This window comes from Apodemus sylvaticus, chromosome 20 (assembly GCF_947179515.1).
Source record: "Apodemus sylvaticus chromosome 20, mApoSyl1.1, whole genome shotgun sequence".
In the NCBI taxonomy this organism is placed as follows: domain Eukaryota; kingdom Metazoa; phylum Chordata; class Mammalia; order Rodentia; family Muridae; genus Apodemus; species Apodemus sylvaticus.
The window spans coordinates 5,836,142-5,860,436 of NC_067491.1; the positions used below are offsets into that span (position 1 = coordinate 5,836,142).

Genomic DNA, 24,295 nt, shown 5'->3' on the forward strand with positions numbered 1-24,295 from the left:
GCGGAGGGGCAGGGTCCAGGAGCCTACCAATCAGAAAGCGGCACGCTGGCACTGGCTCCGCCTCGCCCCTCGCGTCCGCCAGTCAGGAGTCCCGTGGCCCCGCCCCCATCGTGCCCTCTGGCTCGGGAGTCTACGTTGTCTCGGACCCGGAAGTGACTTCGGGTCACGAGGCTTCGCGGAGAGGGTGAGTGAGTCATGCGCGCGCGCGGGGAGGAGAGTGCGACAGGGAGGGGATGAAGGGGGGGCGGCGAAGGGGAGGGATGATGCAATGTTTGGCAACCGGTGTCCGCGCGCGCACGCGCAGGGGACATCGATGGAGGTGGGAGGTGCGGGTGGGAGGTGCGGGCGGGCGGGGGTGAAGGGAGGGGGAGAGGAAAGAGGGCGGAGCGCCAGCTCCCAGTGTCCAACGGCCCCAACGGCTGTCCTTCCTGAACTTGTCTGCCCACCTCCTTACCTCCATAAAAGACTCCCATTCCCCGGCCCCTCCCAGCCAATGGGCACCCACCGAGGCTCTTGAACCCTCTTTAAAGTTTCCAGTTTGTTCACCTGGAGTGACATCTGGTCGAGTCTTTAGCCTTCTAATGCGCCCCAAAGACTGAGTGAGGCGCTGGCCTCTCCCTGGTAGTCACCCGCTTCTCGCAGAAGGGCGCCCTTAACGTTTGTCTCTGAATCGTGCACTGCGGGCCAGAACCCAAGTTCGTGTGCAGCCCGCGGCCTCCTCCTTATCCCACCCTGCTTTGTGTGACGCGCCTGTGCCCTTCGCCAAGCCCGGGACCCACCCTTCCCCTCCTCCGGGACAGCGCGTCCAGCGACTGCCCGCCGAGGAGCCGGCCTCTTGCCTCTAGCTGTCTGGGTTCACGACCTACAGTAGAGACTGGGACGTGCGTGCACTTGAACGCATGGTTGCCCGCGACTGGGTCATCCGAGGGAAAGCAGATTCTTGTTTAATTTGTCCGAGGATCCTACCTTACTCATTTGTATATTAAAGAACGATAAAAATTTTTAAAAAAAGCACTGTAGAGAAAACTTGAGTAAAAGTAAAAAACATCTTGCAAAACGTATTTTTTTGTGTGTGCCGTGCAAACCAGAGGCCATGTGGTGGCCTATTACATAGTCTGTCGTAGGCTCAGAGGGCCACGCCAGAGTTTGTCTAAGTAGAAACTGAACCAAGACCGGTTGCTATTGGACGGTGCGACGGTGACAGGTCCTTGGCCAGACTGCTCCTTCGCTCCAGACCTTCATTTCCCCTTCTGTTCGTAGAGGTGGGGGGTGGGCTGAACCAGATGGTCTCTCTTGGCCTGAAGACAGACCAGGTTGTCAGTGACAGGCAGAGGTCATGTGACTTGACAGGCTGAGGTCGTGTTGTGACATGTTGACCTGGAGAGGCGGGTCAAGTCTCTGCACACTACCCGGGAAGCCTTTGGGGCGGGGCAGGGCAAGTCGCGACTTTCATCTTTTAGGGCTGGCCCCTCCCGGACCTGACATTCCTGACTCCCCCAACAGATTGTGGCTTCGGAAGGGGCCCCTCCCGAGGGAGGATGGGGATTGGACACCAGTGGCCTGGGAAGAGGCCCAGATCCTTCCGCGGAGGGCGGGTGGGGGGGGCCGCGTGGGGTGTTTGTTCTCTTGGGGATTAATGGGGGGTTGTGGGGGAGGGGTAGGCGCGCTCCCGCATGCGCACTGCGTCCCCTCCTGTTGGCTCGCTGCTATCCGCTGGGCGGGGGCCCGGCCCCGCCCCTCTCCCGTCCGGGCAGCGGCGGCGGCGGCGGCGGCTGCGGCGGTGGCGGCGGCGGCGACGGCGGCGGCGGTAGCAGCCTGCGCGGTGCCTTCTGGGAACGGAATCCCCAGGGCTGCCCCTGGCCCCTATGGCGCATGCGCGGGAGGCCGCTCGGTGATCCGCGGCGGCGGCGGCGGCGGCGGCGGCGGCGGCGCTTCCTGCTAACACCGGTCGGGGCCGTACCGGAGGCTCGGGCTCCACCGACCCACCTCCCACCCCCTCCCACTCACCCTCTGGGCCGCGACTGCGCAGGGCGGGGCCAGCCGAACCATGGGCCGCGGTGAGTGCGGGGCCCGGCCCCCCCGCCCCTCCCCCTCTCTTCTCTCTCCTCCCCTTCTGTCCCTACCCTCTGCCCCCTCCGCGTCCTTTCGGCCCCTTTCCCCGGCCCCATCCACAGCCCCGCACCCTCACCTGCCCCCGCCGCCTCTCCCCCTCAGTGCCTGACTTCTGCCTTCCTGACCTCCCTCCCTTCAGTGCTTCGCCCACCCTCCACCCGCCCTCTCCCCAAGTTCCTTCCTACTTCGTGCGCCTGCCTTCCCCTCCTCCCCAGGCTGAAGGAAGCAGTCTGGGTGACAGGGCGCCTTGTTATGAGAGGGAAAGTTTGGAAGCCGTCAGTGTGCGGCGGGAGCGATGGTGAGGTTGGTGAAGGGTACTTGCAGGTCTAAGGGCCGTCCCTACATGTCAGGGAATGCGTCTTGTTGTTAATTGGAAGCCAGTGGGGGATTTATGAATCCCCCTTTCGTCGGCTTGAGAGGACCAGGAGCTTCTCAGGATCCTGGAGGAAGACAGAGCTCTGGTTCCAGCCTCTCTGGAGGTCCAAATGAATTAGATCCGAGATTGTTGGATGGAGTGGGCATGGGGGGATTTCAGCTGGTACCACCCTGCCAGGCAGTTGAGCAATTGCTTGGTGACCTGTGGGGCAATTTGTACTTTTTATATGATCTTCCTGGGGGAGGGGACAGCAGTGGCCAGACACTGGGAAACTTCCTATTGGCCTGGCATTATGGGAGTTTGCCCACACTCCTTGTTGAAGTCTTCTGTGCCTAGACAAAGGGAACTAGGCCTTCATATGTCAAGAAATTAGGGGATGGTTTTGTGGTCCTTGGGAGTTGAGGTGCTGAACTCCTCTGGTCTCTAGGGACTGGGCTTGGAGGGGACAGTTGTGGACATGGCCAGCAGATCCCTGAGGTCCTTGCAGGCACTACGTCATGTTGGTTTGGGGCCTTTCCTTGAGTGCTCTGGGCTGTGGGGTTTCTTGAGTTAGGTAGATTGAGAGGCCCTTCTCTGTCCTTGTGTTGCAGGTGTGGGCTAAGCTGGTGGCCCCGGCTTTAGACTGGATCCCACGATGTTTGCAGAGATGTTCAGGTAGCCTTGGCGGTGTGACAGAACTGTCCCTCAGGTACCCAGCCAGTGTAACCGTTAGTGCCCACATGGATGTCTGTGTTGTCAGGCACACGGGAGCTGATCACACACAATGAATGGGGGCAATGAGAGCAGTGCAGCAGACAGAGCTGGGGGCCCTGCGGCCACGGCTGTCCCCGTCGGGTGGCATCGCTGTGTGCGAGACGGTGCTGTGTACTACGTCAGGTACAGCTTTCCAGAGTCTCAGCCCTCGCCTCCCTCACGGAGCCTTGGTTTCTGGCACCTTGTTGCTCTCTTTATCTCTGGGTTCTGGGTCCAGGCACTCTTCGTGTCTTCCCACGTCCTTTACCTCAGGCCTGGCCCTCCCAGGAAAGCATGTAACTGTCCTTTAGGAAGTAGCTCCAGGTTGCCTGAAATTAACCCTGTACCTGTGGCCCTGTTCTTTCCCAGCCCAAGTGGCACAGAGCTGTCTTCCTTGGAGCAAACCCGTAGCTACCTCCTCAGCGATGGGACCTGCAAGTGCGGTCTGGAGTGTCCACTCAATGTACCCAAGGTCAGAGCTGTGGGGGTGACAGAGACTCCATGCATTAGCAATCGCCGGTCACCATGCCTTCTTGAGATCCCACCCTCTCACTGTCCCGTCCATGCATTCTACCTTACAGGTTTTCAACTTTGACCCTCTGGCCCCGGTGACCCCGGGTGGGGCTGGGGTGGGGCCTGCATCAGAGGAGGACATGACCAAGCTGTGCAACCACAGGCGGAAAGCTGTTGCCATGGCAACTCTGTACCGCAGCATGGAGACCACCTGCTCACACTCTTCTCCTGGTGAGTTTTTTTGCCACTTTAGAGAAAAATGGGGGAAGCCTGGGGCCTGGAAGGTGGATGGTGGGGAAGCGGTCTGAGAAGGCAGGCCCAGGGTGGGGTGGGTGTGGAACAGCTTGGTGAGAAGGGCATGGCTGTGACTTGTGGGAGTTGGGACTGGAGAAGATAGCATTCATGGCAGCAGGGACCCACACTGACCCTTCACTTCTCCTTTATTGCAGGAGAGGGAGCAAGCCCCCAAATGTTCCACACTGTGTCCCCAGGGCCCCCCTCTATCCGCCCTCCTTGTCGAGTTCCTCCTACAACTCCACTTAACGGGGGTCCAGGCTCCATTCCCCAAGACCCACCCTCAGTTTCCCAGGCCTTCCCCCCTCTGACAGGCCCTGCAGGGCTCTTCCCACCGCCCCGGCTTCCTGATCCAGTTCCCTCTGCAGGCAGCAGCAGCCCTTGTTTCCTCCCCAGAGGCAATGCTCCCTCTCCAGCCCCACCTCCTCCACCTGCTATCAGCCTCAATGCCCCCTCCTACAACTGGGGCGCTTCCCTCCGATCCAACCTGGTGCCCTCTGACCTGGGCTCTCCTCCAGCCCCTCACGCCTCCTCTTCGCCACCTTCAGACTCTCCTCTCTTCCACTGTAGTGATGCCTTAACACCTCCTCCCCTGCCCCCAAGCAATAATCTCCCTGGTCCCCCTGGCCCCCCTGGTCCTGCCATTCAGCCACCAGTGTCTTCAGCCACTATGCACCTGCCCTTGGTCCTGGGGTCCTTGGGAGGGGCCCCCACAGTGGAGGGGCCTGGGGCACCCCCATTCCTTGCTAGCAGCCTGCTCTCTGCAGCAGCCAAGGCCCAGCAGCCCCCGCTGCCCCCTCCCAGCACTTTACAGGGCCGGCGGCCCCGTGCCCAGACACCCTCAGCTTCCCATGCATCACCCCGTCCCTCTCAGCGGCGTCCTCGTCGCCCCCCAACTGTCTTGCGGTTGCTAGAAGGGGGAGGCCCTCAGACCCCTAGACGGAGCCGTCCTCGGGCCCCTGCTCCTGTCCCTCAGCCCTTTTCTCTCCCAGAGCCATCCCAGCCTATTCTCCCCTCTGTGCTGTCCCTACTGGGACTCCCCACCCCTGGCCCTTCCCACTCGGATGGAAGCTTTAACCTTTTGGGGTCAGATGCACACCTTCCTCCTCCCCCAGCCCTCTCCTCAGGGAGCTCTCCCCAGCCCAGGCACCCCATTCAGCCCTCTCTGCCTGGGACCACCAGTGGCAGCCTCAGCAGTGTGCCAGGTATGGTGTTCCGGAGCTGAGCCCTGCAGCCATCCGGGGCACACGGGGGGGGGGGGGCATGGGGGGGCGGTCGCAGTGGGAGGGAGTTTAGAGAGGACTCTGGTGGGTTTTGGGGTTTGTGTCAGAGGTCGGGTTCTGTGGATACCAGTAAGAGGACTTTCCTGGAACTGGATCTGTTTTCTTTTACAGGTGCCCCTGCCCCACCAGCTGCCTCCAAAGCCCCCGTAGTCCCCAGCCCTGCGCTTCAAAGCCCATCTGATGGGCTGGGGGTGGGGGCAGGCCCAGCCTGCCCTCTGCCGCCCCTGGCTGGTGGGGAGGCTTTCCCTTTCCCCAGCCCTGAGCAGGGCCTGGCTCTCAGTGGAGCTGGCTTCCCGGGGATGCTGGGGGCCTTGCCTCTCCCTCTGAGTCTGGGACAGCCTCCACCTTCTCCATTACTTAGCCACAGTTTATTTGGTGTGCTGGCTGGGGGGGGACAGCCTCCTCCCGAACCCCTGCTGCCCCCACCAGGGGGACCTGGCCCTCCCTTAGCCCCAGGCGAGCCCGAAGGGCCTTCACTCTTGGTGGCTTCTCTCCTTTCACCACCCCCTTCCGACCTCCTCCCCCCTCCTTCCGCACCCCCTAGCAACCTCCTTGCCTCTTTTCTGCCCCTGTTGGCCCTGGGCCCCACAGCTGGGGATGGGGAAGGATCTGCAGAGGGAGCTGGGGGTCCAAATGGGGAGCCATTTTCAGGTTTGGGAGACCTGCCCCCCCTACTATTCCCCCCACTTTCAGCCCCACCCACCCTCATAGCTTTAAATTCTGCGCTGCTGGCTGCCAGCCTGGATCCCCCCTCGGGGACACCCCCCCAGGTAAGGCTGGTGGGGCAAAATAAGAGCTCAATCAGGATGGGCTCTTCTCTGGGGAAGACGCAGGCGTGGCTGGGGTAGGGTGGGTATAAGCAGGGAACATGGCTGCTTCACCCAGTCTTTGTCAGACACTTGACACACTATAACCATTCTTCTTCTCAGCCCTGTGTCCTGAGTGACCCCCAACCTGGACCACCTACCTCCAGTGTCACCACGGCAACTACTGACCCGGGGGCCTCCTCTCTGGGCAAGGCCCCCTCCAACTCAGGGAGACCCCCCCACCTTCTTAGCCCTCTGCTGAGTGCCAGCCTGCTGGGTAAGTGGCATGAGACAAGCAGTCAGAACTGGGAAGAGTTTCTTCTGACCATTGGGTAAACCTGAAGAGGGTGGGTCAGCTCAGTCTGTGGAGGGAGAGGCCCTGACTGGACTTTCTCAGCAGGTGATCTGTCTTCACTGACCGGCAGCCCTGGGACCCTCCCCAGCCTGTTGCAGCCTCCTGGCCCTCTTCTTTCCAGCCAGTTAGGACTGCAGCTCCTCCCTGGGGGGACAGCACCTCCTGCCCTGTCAGAGGCTTCTAGTCCCCTAGCCTGCCTACTACAGAGTCTCCAGGTAAGCACGTGGATAGGTCTCTGTCAGGAAGAGTCTTTCCTAAACCTGGGAAGGTCTTTGAGTACAGAGGACTGTTGTTGAAATAGAGACGTTTTTTTTCCAGCAGATCCCTCCAGAGCAGCCAGACGCCCCCTGTCTGCCTCCTGAGAGCCCCGCCTCAGCCCTTGAACCGGAGCCAGCCCGGCCTCCCCTCAGTGCCTTAGCCCCACCCCATGGTTCTCCTGACCCCCCAGTCCCCGAGCTGCTCACTGGGAGGGGGTCAGGAAAACGGGGCCGGAGGGGAGGAGGGGGACTTAGGGGCATTAACGGTGAGACCAGGCCAGGCCGAGGCCGAAAGCCGGGCAGCCGCCGAGAGCCGGGCCGGCTAGCACTCAAATGGGGAACACGTGGTGGCTTCAATGGACAAATGGAACGGTCCCCAAGAAGGACTCACCACTGGCAGCATAATGGGGAGCTAGCTGAAGGGGGTGCTGAGCCCAAGGATCCACCCCTTCCTGGGCCCCATTCTGAGGATCTTAAGGTAAGGTGTCATAATGTAAGGTTCAGGCGCTGGGCTCAAGTGCACGTGTCTCCCTTTTCCACACACACTGTCCATCTTTCCTCAGGTGCCCCCGGGGATAGTCAGAAAGTCTCGTCGTGGCCGGAGGAGAAAATACAAGTGAGTGTGAGGCCCAGCCCTGTGCCACCTATTTGTTGGGACTAGAGAAGTGTCCACATAGTGTCCTGTGTGTTTCTGTGGTATTGGGGATCAAACCCAGGACCTGTGCATGTTAAGCCAAGTGTTGTACCACTGAACCATATATACCCCTCCCCTGGCCCCAAATAGTGGCTTGCTTTTCAAAAATGGCAGATACGTGAATATGAATAAGGACATTGTGCCTTTACTATCCAAATGTAGAAAGTCTCTCACCCAGCCTTCTGAAATTCACCTGGTGCGTGGGAGCTGCCCCTGATCACCTGTGCCCTTATTGCAGCCCTGCCCGGAACAGCAGCAGCTCCCGCCAGGACGTGACCCTGGAACCCAGTCCTACAACCCGAGTAAGTGTGCTTTGGATGGCTGTGGGGGTTAGAGGCATAAGAGGAGGCCAGCCAAGGATGGCAGGCTAGCGTGGTGGGGAGCAAGACTCCTGTTACCTTAGCTAACTGATCACGTCTGTCCACTTCTCTTGTACAGGCGGCTGTCCCTCTGCCTCCCCGGGCCCGCCCTGGACGTCCTGCCAAAAATAAGAGGAGGAAACTGGCCCCATAGCAGCCATACCTGGAGCTGGAATCTGACCCTGACTGGGGAGAGCTGAGTGCTGAGCCTTGGGAGTCCCTGCCAGCCACGTGCACCTGTGGACAGTGGGTGGGGCACTACTCCCCACTCAGAGCACAAACGCAACCCCTTCCCCTACAAATCCCATCCTGAGCCATTGCAGGGGGTAGGGAAGCTCCCCCTCCCCCCCAAAGCCATGTCACTGAAGAGGCCTGGGGGGGTGGTATATGGCCCTCTCCCCATCAGGCGCTAGGGGGAACACCCCTTCCCCAGGTCTTTTATTTGTTTAAGTTATTTTTGCACAAATGACTCTTTTATATTTAATTCGACTTCATTGCCTCCCTTCTTAAAGCCAGCAGGCTCAGTTTACAAACCTGTGAGCTACTGTTGGCTGCTGCCCTCCTTCCCAGAAAGGTACAGAGCAATAAGAACCACGCATCTCCCGCCCTCCAGCCCCTCTGCCTCTGGCTCAGGTTGCTCAAAGCACAGACCCCTCTTATCCCTGTCCCCAGGATTGAAACACATAGCCTCATTTCAAAGTGTAGCCAGGTTCCCTCTGCTCTCCTCTGGGATATGACAAGGGGGCCAAGAGGACTGGATCTCTCCTCCTCCCATACACTACACTGGCCCTTCTCCCCATCGAACGCACGCTCAGAGACGTTGTGATGATGCCACTGAGGACTATGCAGCGTGGTCCAACCGGAGCGGCCAGCATGACAGCTGTCCAGGGGCTGCCTCCTGCCTTTTTTTGTAAAGACAAGACCCTTGGGAGTTTTAATTCTGTTTTGTACTTGCCCTGTGGGGCCTCCACTGCTTTTCTATGGGAGACACTCTTAATTTAACAGATGAGAATATTTTGAAACTCTGGTTCTGGCTCTGTACTCTTTTATTTAGTTCTTTGGTAAGAACAGATTACAACTGCAATAGTCTCATAAGAGCATGACCTAGACCGTTAGGCTATGTGCGTCTGTCAATGCTGCCTCTTCAAATCCAGGAAACACAGCAGAGGCTCCACGGTACAACAGCATTTAATAGAGACGGTTGTACAGAACTAAACTCAGCCAGAGATGCTGGAGGACACCATCCTGTCCTCTCCCACAGCAGGCAAAGCACTTACTGGACGTGAACTGCATGTGGCTGGGCCCACAACCTCATCCAATAAGCGTCCCCAGATCCCACGCTGTTTGTCAGGGGAGGGTGCGCACCCCACATGCAAGAACCCTTGCCCTTGTCAGGTGGGCTGGGGCTGTGAGTGACCCTGTGGAAGCAGCTGACAAAGCTCAGGGACAAGGGTCGCCCCTGCTCCCCAGGGCGCTCACTTTCCCAGCCTCTTCATCCGAGCGTCAATGCTGGCAAAGTTCCCCTCAACTGTGGCCAAGTTTTCACGCATCGTCGTTTGCACCTACAGAAGGGGAAGAGCAATCTTATTTTTTGTTTGGGCAGGTGTCTATCAGACTCTCTTTAAGAAGAAGAAATAGACCGACTAAGCTGCTAGAGTACTTACCCAGCAAGCATAGAGCCCTGGGTTCAATCCCTGGCCCCACATAAATCCCATGTGCTCAGGCATAGTGGCAACCCCTTTAATTCCAGCACTTGGAAGGCAGTGGCACATGGAGCTCTGTGAGCCTGAGTCCAGTCTGGATTCTGGGCAACCAGGGTTTACACACACACAAAAAAACCTTGTCCCAGGAAAAACAACAACAACAAAACCTAGATCACAGTTTGATGCCAATGTGAGCAAGGGTCTGGAGAGATGGCTCAGAGGTTAAGAGCACTGGCTGATCTTCCAGAGGATCCAGGTTCAATTCCCAGCACCCACATGGGATACATGAGGATTGTCTCTAAAAGAAAAACATAGCTTTGGGTCTCTGGCTTTGAGAGGGGTGGGTGGAAGAAATGTTCACAGCAGCAGTTTCCAAACCACCCTCTGAGTACTATGGACTTAGGTCAGGGTCTACATGACTAAGACTCCGACCCTCCCTGCCTTCAGAGCTATTTTTATTATATGTAACTTATTTTATGAAAGGACAGGCAGCAAAGAAGACTTTGATGAAACTAAGACTTCCTGGGTTCAGCTTTTTAGAAAACTAGGAAAAAACTATACCAAATACTTCATTTTTTTTTTTTTCAAGACAGGGTTTTTTCCCCCTGACTGTCTTGAAACTCACTCACTCTGTAAACCAGCTGGCTTTGGACTCAGAGTCGACCCCTTCCTCTGTCTCCTGAGAGGAAGTGCTAGGATTAAAGGTGTATGCTACATCACATCTGGCTTTTTCTTTTCTCCATTTATTATGAGACTAGGCCTCATCAAATAACAACGAGTGGCCGGACTCCACCTCTGCAGTATTAGGAAAGGTGTGCGCCACCACTTTCCTTTGACAGCACTAAGAACAGCTCTCCAGTAGAGACTGAGCACAGCTGTGCACGGGGCATCGCCACGGTGATGAATACAAACAGGCTAGCTGCTGAGGAGAGCTGAGCAGTTAAGAACACTGGCTGCTTTTCCAGAAGACTCGGGTTCAGCCCTCAGCACCCACATGGTGGCTCACAACCATCTGTAACTTCAGTTCAAGGGGAACTGATGCCCCCTTCTGGCCTCCACAAGCACCAGGCACATATATGATGCACCTATGGTGTATGGAAGTACATACATATGTATGCATACATACATATAAAATCAAATCTTTAAAGAGGAGGAGAAGGAAAGGGAGTAGGGCAGGGAGATGATTCAGGACCAGAATATAGATCCCTAGCACCTATATAAAAATGTGGGCAAGGTCTGAAGGAATGGCTCAGAGGTTTTAGAGCACTGGTGGCTCTTCCAAAGGACCCAGGTTCAATTCCCAGCACCCACATGCCAGCTCTCAGCTGTCTATACCTCCAGCCCTACGGATTCTGACACTCCCTTCTAGCTACTGTGGGCACTAGGCGCATGTATGGTGCAGAGACATGCATGCAGACAAAATACCTAGACACATAAAAATAAATAAAAGAAGAGTGGCTTAAAGGTCTGTAACTTGTCTGTAACTCCAATGTTCCCGTGTGTATATACAAGGGGATCTAGAATACTTTACAACGAGTTCCTGAAATTTCTGTAAGAAACCGTGTCTCAGAAAGAAGGTTAAAGGGCTGAAGAATATCTCAAGGGTTAAGAGCATATACCACTCTTGCAGAAGACACAAGTTCAGTCTCTAGCACCCATTTTAGGCAGATAACAGCCTAAAATGACTTTAGTGCTGTTCTTAGTGCTGTCAAAGGAAAGTGGTGGCGCACACCTTTCCTAATACTGCAGAGGTGGAGTCCGGCCACTCGTTATTTGATGAGGCCTAGTCTCATAATAAATGGAGACTTCTGTGAATATCAGAAGAAGTATCTGGTGCTTCTGATATTCACAAACACACATTCACAAGTGCGCACGTGCGCGCACACACACACACACAAGCACACAATCTTAAAACACACACAAACAAACTCCTACTCACACATACTCTCTTATACACTCACTCTAAAATATTTTAATAAAGTAGAAACGACATGCTCAGGCCTAATGCCAGCCTAAAGTAGCAGGGTTTGCTTTGTTATGAGTTTGAGAGCCGCTCCAGCTATATGAATACCAGGTTAGCTAGCCACAGTAAGGCCTGTTTCTGGGGAAAAAAAAAATTCAAGCATGGTAGCACATCCCTGTAATCCCAGCCCTCAGGAGGAAGGAGGAGAGTGACTACAAATGTAGGACCAAAGGCAAAAAAATTAAATTAAATTAAATTAAATTAAATTAGATAAAAAGGCCACAGTTAGAAAGAAAGAAGTTAACCCAACTGGCACAAAGGTCCTACAACGATGAAAACAGAACTGACATTCAAAGCCCTGAGACAAAACCCTCTGAGGTAGGGCTAAAAAACTTCAAGTGCTGTACCCTGCCCTGCCCTTCCCTGCTCTGGAAAAAAGTGGCAACAAAATGAAAAGATCCACATACCTGGGTCAGGAGAGCGGCATTATCCTTAAGGGAACTGGCCATCATCTGCTGGGTGGTATCCAAGTGTGTCAGGAGCTGACCAAACTGCATAGCTGCAGAAGTGAAGAAGGAAGGCGTGGCTAAGAACAGAATCCTCAGTGAGAGGGACCAGAGGCCCTCAGAGGGCCCAGGGCCAGCCGCACACCTTGCTCATGCAGCTGCTTGATGGTGACAAGTCGCTGTACCAGCTCAGGGAGGGTGGCGGCGACAGGGCTCCAGCGCTGGATGGTCTCATAGAGCTGATGCACCTGGAAAAGTGTGCAGGGCCCAGAGGGGACACTGACACCACAGACTGGGGAGAGGAGCAGCCAGAGAGGGACGGCGCTCCTTAACTCTCTCAGCTGGTAAGACCTGAGGCTGCAAAGCCCCTACTCAGCGGAGGAGCGTGGGGAGCACAGCGGGTATAGAGACGGAGAAGACAGCTCCTGACCTTGTTCTGTGTGTCTGCGTCCTCCACAGATGCTTTGTGCTTAGCAATCTCATTCACCTTTCCCAGAACACTCTGAAAGCACAGGTGTTATGGGTGACAGGACTTCCAGACCAGGGCTTCTAAAGTCCCAAACTACTTAGAATCCAACTAGTTTTCTACTTAATACCTGTAGCCGAGCCTCTACTTGGTCCAGAACTGCAAGGTCCAGGGCGCTCACTTTGGCTTGCAACAGTTCTACTGTTTCCTAGATCAAGGAAGGGTTTGGGCAAGTGTCACCAGGAAAAGAATCAAACTATAACAAGGTCTGCAACATTTCACTGGAATTACTACAGGACTATAAATGCAGTCATTGTCATAAGTAAGACATTCCCACTGTAATCCACATCCCAGCTCCTTCCATTCTCACCATAAGACAGGCTCCCTGTAGACCTGCAGACAGGGGATTCTGGTGGGAAACAGGGAAGAAGTCAGAAGTCTTCATCCAGCCACAAGCATGATCCTGGTTCTAGCTCTAATCCCCTAGCTGCCCCCTCCCAGATCCTGGGAACACTCAACTAAGGCATCAGTACTCAGGGCTCTGAGTCCTGTAGACTTAGTGTAGGAGAGCCTCTGACCTGAGCATCCTGATCACAGCGGACAGTGGCCTCCAGTTCTGTCAGACGCTTCTCGAGTTCTGCAACCTACAGGGGAGGGAAAGGAGGAAGAGAGGTGAGACCAAGAGAAGGAGGAGGTGATTTTTGCCACCCTCCAACTCCTGCAAGGGGCTCCTTTCTTGGAACACATCTATAGCTACAATCTTAAAACTTAAATTTGAAGTTGATGGACCACTTGGGAGGTAGAGACAGGAGGATCTGGAGCTCAGAGCCAGCCTAAGCTATATCCTGAGTTCAAAGCTAGCGTAGCCTACATGAGATCCTGCCTCAAAAAACAGAAATGCAAGAAGATACAGAGAGTAAGACGTCAAGGGGAATCCAAAGCTTTCCCAGTCCTCCCTCCCTAGGCCTGACCCTGTAAAGGCTGCCTCTCCCTCCCTGGCTCCCAGCCTACACGACCTGACTCTTCCCTGGCTCCCAACCTATGCTACACTCATACTTACTTTGGCAGCTTGCGAGAACTTGTCCTGCTCAGGCCGTGAGTGGAGTTCGTAGGTGACAAGGCTGCTGTCTGGGGGGGCCCCGCCTGCAGCCTTCACTCCTGAACTGCCTTTGCTGCTCCTTGTTGCTTCCAGCTGCAGCAGTAAGCGCCTGGGGCAGAAGAACACGTTATAATATCGAGACCCGAAAGATGAGGGCTAGGTAAATCTTTCTTCTGCCTCATAATTCTCATTAAAAATGGCTAGAGCACCTCCCTCCTGTCCTCCGCAGCCCCACTCGCACTGACTCTGCTGCTAAGGAGGGCACTCACTTAGCTAGGGCTCCGTCTGGGTCAGCGAGGTTGATCGCAGCATCTGGTCCCAGAAGCTTGTCCAGGTGGGAAGCCACCAGCTGCTGCTTCAGAGCTGCCAGCTGTTTAGCCAGCACCACGGGGGTGAGCTTCTCCTCAGTGGCTGACTCCTTCACTGTTGTCTGATGGAGGAGGAGTACGGAGTGACAGGAAAGAAGTGAGAAAAAAGAGCAACACCGTCGAGAAAGCCATGGCCAGGCCATTTTATTTACTTTCTATATCTGCATGTACACAGTCTGTGTCCCACATGCATGCCGTGACCAGAGGAGCCAGAACGGGACATCAGATCCCATGGGACTGGAGTTACAGATGGTTGTGAGGCCCTAAATGGGTGCTGGGAATAGAACCTGGATCCTCCAGAGGAGCAGCCACCACTGCCACACCCCAGGATAGATCTTAGAGCAGCACTGAATTTAACAGCATTAAATCGAGATGTATATCGCCAACCGCGGAAGCTCAGAGCCCAGGCACTCAGAGGCCAGTGTATGGACTCACCTTGATCTTCTCCACCTCAGCTGTCAGCTCGTGGACTTCATGCAGCAGTCGCTGGTACTTCTGCTGCGGAGTCTCCTTCACTCCCAGACCCTCTCCAAGCTAGAGAGAAGGAGGAAGGCGATGTTACCTATCCCATTAGAGGGAGCCTTGGGAATTAACCCAAGCCTTGGACCTAAGTCATAAGGCATCCGTCCCTCTAACACCCTGATCCTCAGCGCCATCGTACAGAGAGAGGGAGGCAGTGAGAGGTCTGGAGACTCCAGGACCGCAGTAGCGAGCACAACACTCTCAAGTGTATCCTGCTGGGAAGCCACCCAGACAAACTCAGACTAAGACGATCTCCCTCAGGCTCAGCAGCTAAGAGCACTGGCTGCCCTCACAGACCTTCAGTCCCCAGCGCCCACATGGCAGGTTACAACCTCTATAACCCTAGTTCTACAGGATCCAATGCTCTCTTCTGGTCTCTCCAGACATCAGGCACACATGGTACATATTCGTGCATGTAAGTAAACACTCATTTGCACAAAACAAAAATAAGTAAATCTTAAAGAAAAATAAAACAAAACAAAAAACCAAAGCCAGGGATGGTGGTACATGACTTTAATCCCAGCATTGGGAGGCAGACACAGATCTCTGAGTTTGAGGCCAGCTTGGTCTACAGAGCAAGTCCAAGACAGTCAGAGCTACCCAGAGAAAACTCTGTCCTGAAACAACAACAAAATAATAAAACAAAGAAACAAGGCCCAAAACGTTACATGGCTCACTCCCCTCAGGCCTGCTCTAGGCTCACCACCCACATCTTCACACCACAAACCATTTCATAGTCTCCAGACTCATAGCCTGTCCTCTTGGTCTTTCCAATGCGATCTGAGAAATCTGATGAGAAAGAGAAGACAACTACTGAGAGGGCTGGTCCAGGCCTGGGCAGCCCCAGACCTGGGTGACTGTGAAGCTGGTCCCAGAAGGCTCCACAGGGGTCCTCAGCACTCAGGCAGCCGCTGACTCTCTGGGCCCACGCCCCCCAGTCCCCAGCCTCGACTCACCCAGCCCCTTTGTCCCCACTCTCTTGTCCTTGAACTTGTCGTAGGCAGCGTTAGGGTTGACGATGATGTGTTCCACACTTGTGCTGCTCAGTTCCTCCTGAGGGGACAGGGGGTTCAGCCCAGGAACCCCTTAGCATTTCTTCTATCCCATAAAGCCACCAAACTGCTTCGCCCTAGTTTTCTGAAGGAGGTTCTATTCCAAGCCCCCACCCCCACCCCAGGCGCAGTCTGGGAAAGAGAAGCTTCCTGGTAGGGCTGAAGCCTTGGAGTACAGACATTCACACCCTGATTTAGCTAGGAGCAGAGGCAGTGGAACCTCCCCGCCCACTCTGTACATAGCCTCCCGCCCTCAACCCCTCCCTGTTATCTGGCACACACCATACACTCAGGGCAAGAAACAAATTTGACCTCTCCTGACCTCCCCCTCCCAAAAGCAAATCTTTCCTGGCTGAACAAGTCCATTTGCAGCTGACTTTCCATCCTTGCTGGTCCTGACTGTACAACAGCAGGTTAAGCTTGTAGAAGGTAAGGCACCACCTCGGAGATGGCACAGGCTGTGCTGAGAAGCCTGCGTGCTGGGCTACTGTGGGGCCAGACGTCAGGAGAGGGAAGAGCAGCGAGGGCTCAGCAGGTTGTTATTAAAGGGACACCTTACAAGCATCCCAGGAGCACTTTAAGCAAGGGCTGTACATATAGCCCTCAGCACACAGAAGTGTGGCACATGTCCCTGCTACTAGACCCCTCGCCGCACCCAAACATTCAAGTCAGGCACATGTAGAGAGTGGAAATACTGTGCCCTAGACCTGAGGCTGCAGTTCCTCCTTACACATCAACAAACTCTTCAACAATTACATCCTGACAGCATGTCCCCCGTCCAACCAGGGAAGGCCACTACAGTGCTGAGGGGAGGGAGGTGCCTAAGGGTGCTGCTTTGTTAGGGTTGACATCTCCCTGAATCTAGGAAATGACACAATATCGCGTTGCTGCACGTTAGAGTCCCTTAGACAAGCCTTCCTTCCTTCCTACCCTTCTTCCTTCCTAGAAAAGAAAAAGTACAGGCTGGGCCCATCTCTGAGGTGCTCTGCCTGTGTAGGTGTGTGGGAGCAGGGAGGGGACCAGCAGGAGAGAGCAATGGCTACAAGGCCTCCACCTTCCCTCTCCAGAGTCACAGGAAGAACCTGGGGGGCGGGGCAGCCTCTGGGACTGAGGACAAGAGAGAAGGGGAGAACAATGCTTTTCTCCCCACCTCCAGGCAGCTGTTAGGCAGAGGAACAAGAAAGGGCCCAGTGGCCCGTATGCAGGTCCTGGAGAGAAGAGGCATCTGAATCCCCATCACCCCTTTCCATCAGAAGTTCCCACTTGCCAATCAGCTGTATGGTTTCTGGTCTCTGAACTGCCTGCGGACACCAGCTCAGGACAGGTAAGCAGCGCCTGTGCTGTTGGCTCCTGGAGACATGGTCTCTCACCACTAAAGCCAAAAAGGCAGAGCCCCTTTTCAGACAAACATGATGATGGCACATGCCTGCAATCCCAGCACCCAGGGAGACTTAAGCCCAGCTACACCAGAGAATGGTACGGCAAGCTGGGCCTGCTGCTGGTTCACACTGTAATCCCAGCATTTGGGAGGCTGAGGCAGGAGAATAGCTGCAAGTCTGAAGCCAGCCTGATCTTCACTATGAGTTCCAGGCCAGCTAGGATCACAAGACAAGACTCTAGTCCAAAACAACAAACTTCTTAAAAAGATGGCCAGACACAGCATCAGCACACGCTTTTAATCCCAGCACCCAGGAGGCAGAAGCAGGCTGGGTTGCTTTGAGTTCCAGGTCCAGCTAGTCTACATAGTGAGACCCCATCTTTAGAAAGGAAGAAAACAGGGACGAAAGGCTGATGCTGCCTGTCACTCAGTGCGGAGGTCTGACCTCGCAGGCTTGAGCCCCTGAGCTGGACCTCTGCTACCACAAACACACAAGAAGAAAGGGAAGGAAAGGACAGGACAAGGGGCACAACCTGCAGAGAGGAAAGTCAAATTGCAGCCACGCCCGTGAGGCCTCACAGAAGTACTCTGTGAAGACAGCCTGCTTCTGACTGTTGTTCCTAAGTAGGGAAAGCTGGGAACTACAAGGGCCAGCACTGAGGAGAGGCTCAGGGGGTCTCAGCAGTTGCTGTAGAAAGCAAGGCCTGGGCCAGGAGGGCTACCCAGTGCCGGCCGCTGCTCGACATCCTTGAGCATGGCCGGGGAGGGTCAGGCGGGCCACACATGCTGGCCTTCAGACGGACCTGCCACGGTGCTACAGTGGCTTGTGAGACAGGAAGGGTGCGGAGTGTGGGACTGACTAGGAGGTGAAAGGTTTAGTAGAGACAAAGGACAGAGAACAACTGCCCACCACGACACACCCCATTAAAAAGCAGACGGAAGGTTGGGCTTCTTACCAGCTCCTTGTGGTTTCCCCAGAGGTGAGAAAATCAAGAGTTAAAAAGGAAAGGGTGTGGGGGAGAGGGACGAGGGAGGGAAAAAAAGACAAAATTGTTATTAGCAAATTGTCACATGCACCACATGAGTCTTCAAACACTGCACCACAGGGCCCCAGGGGAGCCTAGCAAAATTTGGGGACCAAGATTTCTAGCTGAGGTCAGAATGTGCCCCAAGAGAAGGAAGACCCCGAGACCCTCTCCTCTCTGGCAGCCGTGGGTGGGGAGCTGGGCAGGAGGGGTTAGCTGCCACAAGGTCGCGCAGCACAGGAAGTGCAGGAAGAGCAGGCTCAGGTGAGGGGAAGCTGCAGAAATGGCAGGATGTGACAGAGAAGGGGGAACTCTGGGCCTAACACTGACCAAGGGAGGCTCTCCCTTAATAGTCCACACAGCTAACGCCTGGATTCTCAGGCTGAATGGTTGGTAAATCACTCTGCCACAGCTCCGGATAACGAAGGGAACCTCTGCCCAGAAGCCCCCAAGATCTGCAGCTACCTGCCTATGGGCAGAACATGTCTTCCCAAGCCATGTCCCAAGGCTCACCAGAGCAGGACATGGGGAAGGATGGGTGTACTCCAAACAAGTCTTACTTCAGTGCAGGCCAAGAAGACACAGCTCTTACTTCTAAGCAAAACTGGTGGGCTCGGTGCTATAGGAGGGAATCCAAGTGTGTGTCCTGCCTCTCTAGCTCTGTTGATGGACGCAAGGGTGGAGGGCTGATTGACATCGTGTGTGAGAAAACCCACGTGAGGGACAGACGTGCACTTCCTTCCTAACAGTCCATCCAGCCCAGTGGTGCCTCCACATTCAGCGGCTCCACAGTCCTAAGATGTTCCTGTACACAAGCGGTCAAAAGCACCCATAGGAACATGCGTGCAGAGCCACAAGACAAACAGGGTACGTGCTTGTTTCTAACGTACTCTCACCAAGCTAAAGGCAGCTTGGGACAAACTCAAGAAGAGGGAGGCCGTGGGCTGTAAAGTGAAGCTCAAACCAAGAGGGAAGGGGCAAAACCAAAGCAACCCCGCAAAACGCCACAGCAGGGACGAGCAGTGCTCTGAACTATGTGTACCAAGCCTGTCTGGGAGGGGCTGGGAGGATGGGGCTGGGGCACAGCTCCTAAACTACGCAGTAGAAACAGTCATCACAGAACCTGATATGTGACACAACACTAGAGAAGCCTAAGAGCTCTGATCTTGGGTCCAGCTCACCCGGACCGTGGCTCCCACTCCCTCTCATCAATGCTTGTCTGGCCAAGTGGCTATGCCTCTGAGAACTAGACCTGAGGTTCTAAATCAGACAGGGACAGTGGCCACTCTGCAGAGGCTGTTCAGGCTCTAAGCACGACTTCAGCCAGGGGGACTCCAGAACCACGGTGACAAGGAACATGGAGAGAGCTGTAGAATAAAACTGTCTAGGATGGGCCAGCATACTGCTGACAGCCCCATCACTTCTAAAGGAGGAAAACAGAAACAGAAAGACTCGGGAAGCCCGGATAACCCAACTTATTATCCTAAACTCGCACAGAGCGCCTTCTCCCACCCTGCCTCTCCACAAAGGCTGAGCATCGGAGAATATCAGAAGAGTCCTTCTCGTCCAATAATCGACAAACAAGGAAGAAGTGGGAGCAGGGGTCTGCCTTTCCCCTTTGCTCTCCACCCTTGTCTACAATGGCTGAACGCCAGCTCATAAAAATGTCTTCTTGCAATTTCTTCCAAATCTACACCCCTCTGTTTAAAGGCCTCCATGTTTCGATCCCCTCCTTCATTCCAGTTTTATTCTGCAGCCCTCACAAGGTGAAGAGACAATGATTCACAACGATTCGTGCATCACAGTTGTATTTCTAAACTTTGATTAATGCTCTTTAAACATAAGGCCAGCAAGGCACAAACAGGGACTCCTTGGGATTTGAAACAGTTAGCAACAACAACTGCAAAATGGCAGAGCATTGCATGCAGGATGGCAAATGAACAGACATGCAGAGAAGAAGCATCGAATGGCCTTACTTGTGCAAACTAGTGTCCAGGCGGGGTGGTGAGGAGGGAGGACGGGGGAAGCAGTAGGAGAAACTCCGGTAAGTAAAGTGCAGCGACAGTCAATGAACACAATCAGCTTACTTTCTGACACCTGATACTCTAAACTTTGAGAGAGCAAACCTCAGTCTAATTTTGGGCAGGGGTGGGGCATGCCTCAATCGGGGGTCACCAAGTTGGCTCAGAAATCTTCCTTCTCCACGGTCTCAGGAGTAGTTACATCACACAGGCAGGGAGAGGCTGAGCCCTGCGCTTCTGAGGCATCCTTACTTTTCTCTGCTTAAACCATGAGCAGAGCGCTTTCAGGACCCAAGGCAGGCTGTAAGAGGCCACTCTGAGAAGCCATAGTCTCAGACAGCCAGGGCGTGGCTGAGGTGCAGATCTTCCCACAGAGTGGAGGGAAGGGCTGCTTGCCTCTGCTGTTTTCCAGCCCATTCCTGTTGTAAAATACTTCCAGCTAAAATTGTTTTTAAAGAAATAGAAGAAAAATTGGAATCTTTTGGAAAAAGAAACCAAATGTACTTCTTTCCTGTCCCCCTTCCCATTATGGGCATCACAGTATCTCAACGTCCAAGTTAAACTAGCAACTAAGATCTAAAGTATATTATTTACCTCCACAGTGACTTTATTTTTTTATTTTCTTGGCAGTAGAGAAATCAGAGGAACATTAAAGACACTGAGGGGCCACTAGGCCATTCTACTTGATATTCCTTTAGATTAACACCTGGAAATCAGGTGTGGTGGCAGATCCTACCACTTGACTAGCCTGTGCTACATAAAACTGCATAGGAGTTCTAGGCCAGGCAGGGCAATACAATTGAGAGCCTGTTCCAAAAATAAAATAAAAAATAAATTAACATTTGGAGACCCGTAAAATTATTTACAATTTGGCCATTGGTTGTCCCCAGGGAAGAGAACTGAGGGAGGCAGAGGTGGAGTTCTTTTGTACTACACAGCCTTAAACAGTTTCCCCCCCCACAAATATGCATAACTTAATTTGAAAACAAATAAAGTTAAGGTTGAAAACAATCTGGAGGTTCCAGCAGCGACTGAAGACCTCGCGGCTCAGCCGCAGATGGGCGTGGACAGGCTCCAGCCAGCATCCAGGCCTCAGAGCCACAGTGTCCCTGCGTGGGGGATGCTCCTCAGGCCGCACATTTACCTCAGCGTCACGAGCAGCCGCAGAGCCATTATGCAGCTGACTTCCCGAACACGGCCTTCCTAAGGCCCATGGGGACGTGTGCGGCCAGAGACATTAGCTGACACCAGGAAGTAACTCAGCTCTCAGGGCTCCTGAGGTGCTGAAGGTCTGTCTCCACACGCACTCCTCCCTGACTCGCTGGCCGAGCCATGCTGGTGAGAGGAGCTGTGTCTACATGGCTGCAGCGATTCTGTCTGCACACAGGGACCAGCGGACAGTCTTATCCTCTCTCTGCAAGCTTGATATTTTACAGGCAGAGGTTCTGAGTCATCTCTGAGTTAACTCCTCATCTCATACTCTCCTACTCTGAGGATGGAGTTAACTGAGACACTTCTTGGAGAGACAGCCTCACACCCAGGTACCATCTGCATTATCTCCAGATACTTAGGCTTGGGGAAGAGGGATCGGCAGACTGACATGCCAGCAAATGCAGAAGCCACAGGAGCACACTGCTGAGAGAAGGGACAGGAAGTTACTCCCACAGTGAAGGAAGCACTTCCACACGGGAGAACAAGAGGACGAGTAAGTGAGAAGGCCAAGCCATGCTGGTGTGAGGCAGCTGCCGACAGTCCTCACAACTGACCAGCCCCACAGACATGGCCACAGGACTGACAGACACACACTCTGGGCCTGCTGACAATGTCCCCACGACTTTGGCCACACCTCCACTGAGATCTCATAGCATCAACGTGAGCCAGCTCAGCCTACTTTGGAGCTAATAAGACACAATGGCTGCAGGCCATTGCTGGGCCTCTGTACTCACAGCGCTCAGCGCTATTCTGATTCCTGTTCCTTCACTTTTGGCTTTTTCTTATGTTATCTACATGTATCCTAACTCCTGTATTTCCTGTATACATCCTAACTATCACGTAAAGGGCTCCTTAGTGTGTCTGTTCCTCTGCAATGGGCAAATCCCAAAACAGAATGAATAAATTCCTGGCTAAAGTGTCCCCCCCCCCCCCAACTCCTTAAAGCACACAGAGCAGACTTAATATATTATCATCTCTTCTCTGATGCCTACAATATTTATGTTATTCCTCAAAATTATCTCGGTCTGACCAGGCATGCGACTTTTTACGTCACGTTACCAAGTCATTTGCTTACGCTGCTACAGATCAAATTCAAGTTCTTGCTAAATACTAATGAGAATTTAATGAGTGAAATATCTTAGAAAATAAAAACGGTCTACTCCAACCTTAAACAATTTATTATGTTCAAGCTTCATAATTCAATGCATGGATTAGAACCCAGGGGCCTAACTAATCACTAGTCCAGAATGTAACTGCTTTGAGATATCGCAACTACATTTAAAAAGTCTTGGGTTTTACAGGTCTTGTTAGTTGTAACCTTTCTGGCATTGCTCATTTGTGGATGCCAGCTACTGAGCCAGGCCTTTGAAAGCCCTGAGACCCTACATGCCACCCTGGGTTGGCATACCCACTTATTGTTGTGGCTTGCCAGAGAAGGAAAAGGACCTGTATCTGGGGAGAAAGGTCAGAGTCCAGAAGGATCCTGAGGTAGTACGTAGTCTTACCGCATCAAACTCTGCTTGATCGTCCTCAGGTAGGTCGCTGGTTTCATAAACATCTGGCTCGTTCCTGGCCTGTAGGGAGAAGTGGTGACCACCCAGACTCATTACCCAGCATTCATCTCTCAACCCATTGCCTTTGAACAAAGTACTGGAAAACCAGCCTGTGATTCAAGGATTCTGTCCGCCACCTCCCCTGTCAAAAGTGGGATGACCACAGGTACAAACTGGGATCTGAGATAAAATGTCCAGTGTGAAAGAAAGATGTTTCTCTGAACGTGGCTGAGAGGCCAGTCCTTGGTAATTATTTTGTCCTAATCTGATGAGGGTTCCTTGAGTTAGGCCCTCCCTGCACATCACAGTCAGTACAAGGGTTGAGAGTGACTCAGGATCTTAGTTCTCAAGGTCCGGTGTGCCAACCCCCCCCAACCCTGAGAATGCAGAGAGGGCAGCACAAATGGAGGGTACATGCCGGTTTGTGCATGAGGAGCAAGCGCACAGGTGCTCGCAATGCACAGAGCTCCCGACTGGCACAAGGTTTCTGCAACAGTAACCTCTTCGCTGTCAAGATCAAGGCCATCAAGTGGCCTGGTGAATATGGCTGGAGTAAGGATGCGGGGAAGGGCAATCGCAATCGGGAAATTTGGGGCGACAAGGGCACTGTTGACATGGATGGGACAAACACTTGGGCACAAGTGGTAAGCGCCCGGAGGTGATTTCTGGGCGGAGAAACCGGCTACAGCCAGAAAGGGGGCCCAACGCGGTCCAACGGCCCGGCCCAGTCAGGTCTGGAGTCCAGGAGGTGCTGCGGCCGGCGAAAGGCGGGAACCCTTGGGGACAAGGGGCTTCCAGCAGAAGGGGTCGCGGGCTGGTTTCTGTTGGGGGTCCTCGGGAGGTCGGGGGCGCGGTCTGGGGAGCCGGGCCCAGCCCTGTACTCACAATGCCGGGGAGATCGGCGTATTTAGGGTCCGCCATGGCGGCGGCGAGGCGGGGCTGGGGGACCGAGGCCTCGGAAGAGCCGGGGCTGGTGACCGAGTAGGGGTGAGGCTGGGTCCGGGTCCCCGGCTAAGGCGACGATAAGGGGAGCGGCGGAGGAGCAGAAAGTCTCGCGACAGGAGCAGGCCGGCCGGAGGGGGGGCGGCAAAAGTCGCGAGGACAGCCGGCTACCACACCCCTGGACAGGCTGGGATTGGTGCGAGCGACAGGGAATGAGGTAATGGCGAGGAGACGCCGCCAAGCATTGTGGGATATGTAGTCCTGGTCTTCTGGGGCTTGGGCTGGGAGCGACAACAACAGTAGGAAGCTAGTGCGTACAGTTTATCTCCTTTCTTTTTTCTAATAGTCTGTGAAAGGAGTTTCATACTTCCTGCTTTAGAAAACTTAGAGATTGGCTAGATGAAACCACACAGCTCGCCACGTTGTGAACAACACAAGATTTAGTAAAAATTTAAAGAATAGAAAATTGAGGCTGTCTTTTCAGGTTAGGGCTTCTGGACAAAATAAAGGATCCCTCGTTAAATTTTAATTTCAGGAGTTGGAGAGCTGTCTCAGGTCTTAAGACCACAGTCCTCTTGGCAGAGGACCTGGGTTCTATCCCTAGCATCCAGATAGTGGCTCACAACCATTTATAACTCCAGTACCAGGTGCCCTCTTCTGGCCTCTGAGGGCACCAGACACACACGTGGTACGCAGACATGCGT

The 24,295-nt window shown here is 54.2% G+C and overlaps 2 protein-coding genes across 12 annotated transcripts; one reads left to right on the plus strand and one right to left on the minus strand.

Annotated features, from left to right (window-relative positions):
* The first annotated feature begins 91 nt into the window (after positions 1-91).
* On the plus strand, positions 92-8,808 carry Mbd6 (methyl-CpG binding domain protein 6). Of its 11 annotated transcripts, XR_007974643.1 has the most exons (15): positions 1,792-2,057; positions 3,079-3,142; positions 3,228-3,364; positions 3,590-3,692; positions 3,802-3,964; positions 4,183-5,232; positions 5,422-6,080; positions 6,240-6,393; positions 6,514-6,686; positions 6,790-7,206; positions 7,292-7,344; positions 7,661-7,724; positions 7,861-8,031; positions 8,294-8,355; positions 8,454-8,808. XR_007974643.1 is itself a non-coding variant. In XM_052165456.1 (13 exons), the coding sequence occupies exons 3-13, from the start codon at positions 3,252-3,254 to the stop codon at positions 7,933-7,935; spliced, it is 3,024 nt and encodes a 1,007-aa protein (XP_052021416.1). In that variant the 5' UTR covers positions 92-184; positions 3,079-3,142; positions 3,228-3,251; the 3' UTR covers positions 7,936-8,808. The 11 variants fall into 11 exon arrangements, 8 of the variants coding, with proteins under 8 accessions (XP_052021416.1, XP_052021420.1, XP_052021412.1 ...); XR_007974642.1 differs by having other exon boundaries at positions 7,861-8,355; XR_007974641.1 differs by having other exon boundaries at positions 8,294-8,808.
* A 143-nt stretch (positions 8,809-8,951) lies between these two features.
* Positions 8,952-23,771, minus strand: Dctn2 (dynactin subunit 2). The gene is made up of 14 exons (XM_052165462.1): positions 23,535-23,771; positions 22,602-22,670; positions 15,365-15,461; positions 15,136-15,197; positions 14,322-14,420; positions 13,788-13,948; positions 13,480-13,627; positions 12,998-13,063; positions 12,790-12,828; positions 12,550-12,627; positions 12,384-12,455; positions 12,099-12,201; positions 11,915-12,006; positions 8,952-9,343 (listed from the first exon to the last, which is right to left on the minus strand). Exons 1-14 carry the CDS (start codon positions 23,568-23,570, stop codon positions 9,257-9,259), a joined length of 1,209 nt encoding a protein of 402 aa, XP_052021422.1. The 5' UTR covers positions 23,571-23,771; the 3' UTR covers positions 8,952-9,256.
* Positions 23,772-24,295: the final 524 nt, after the last annotated feature.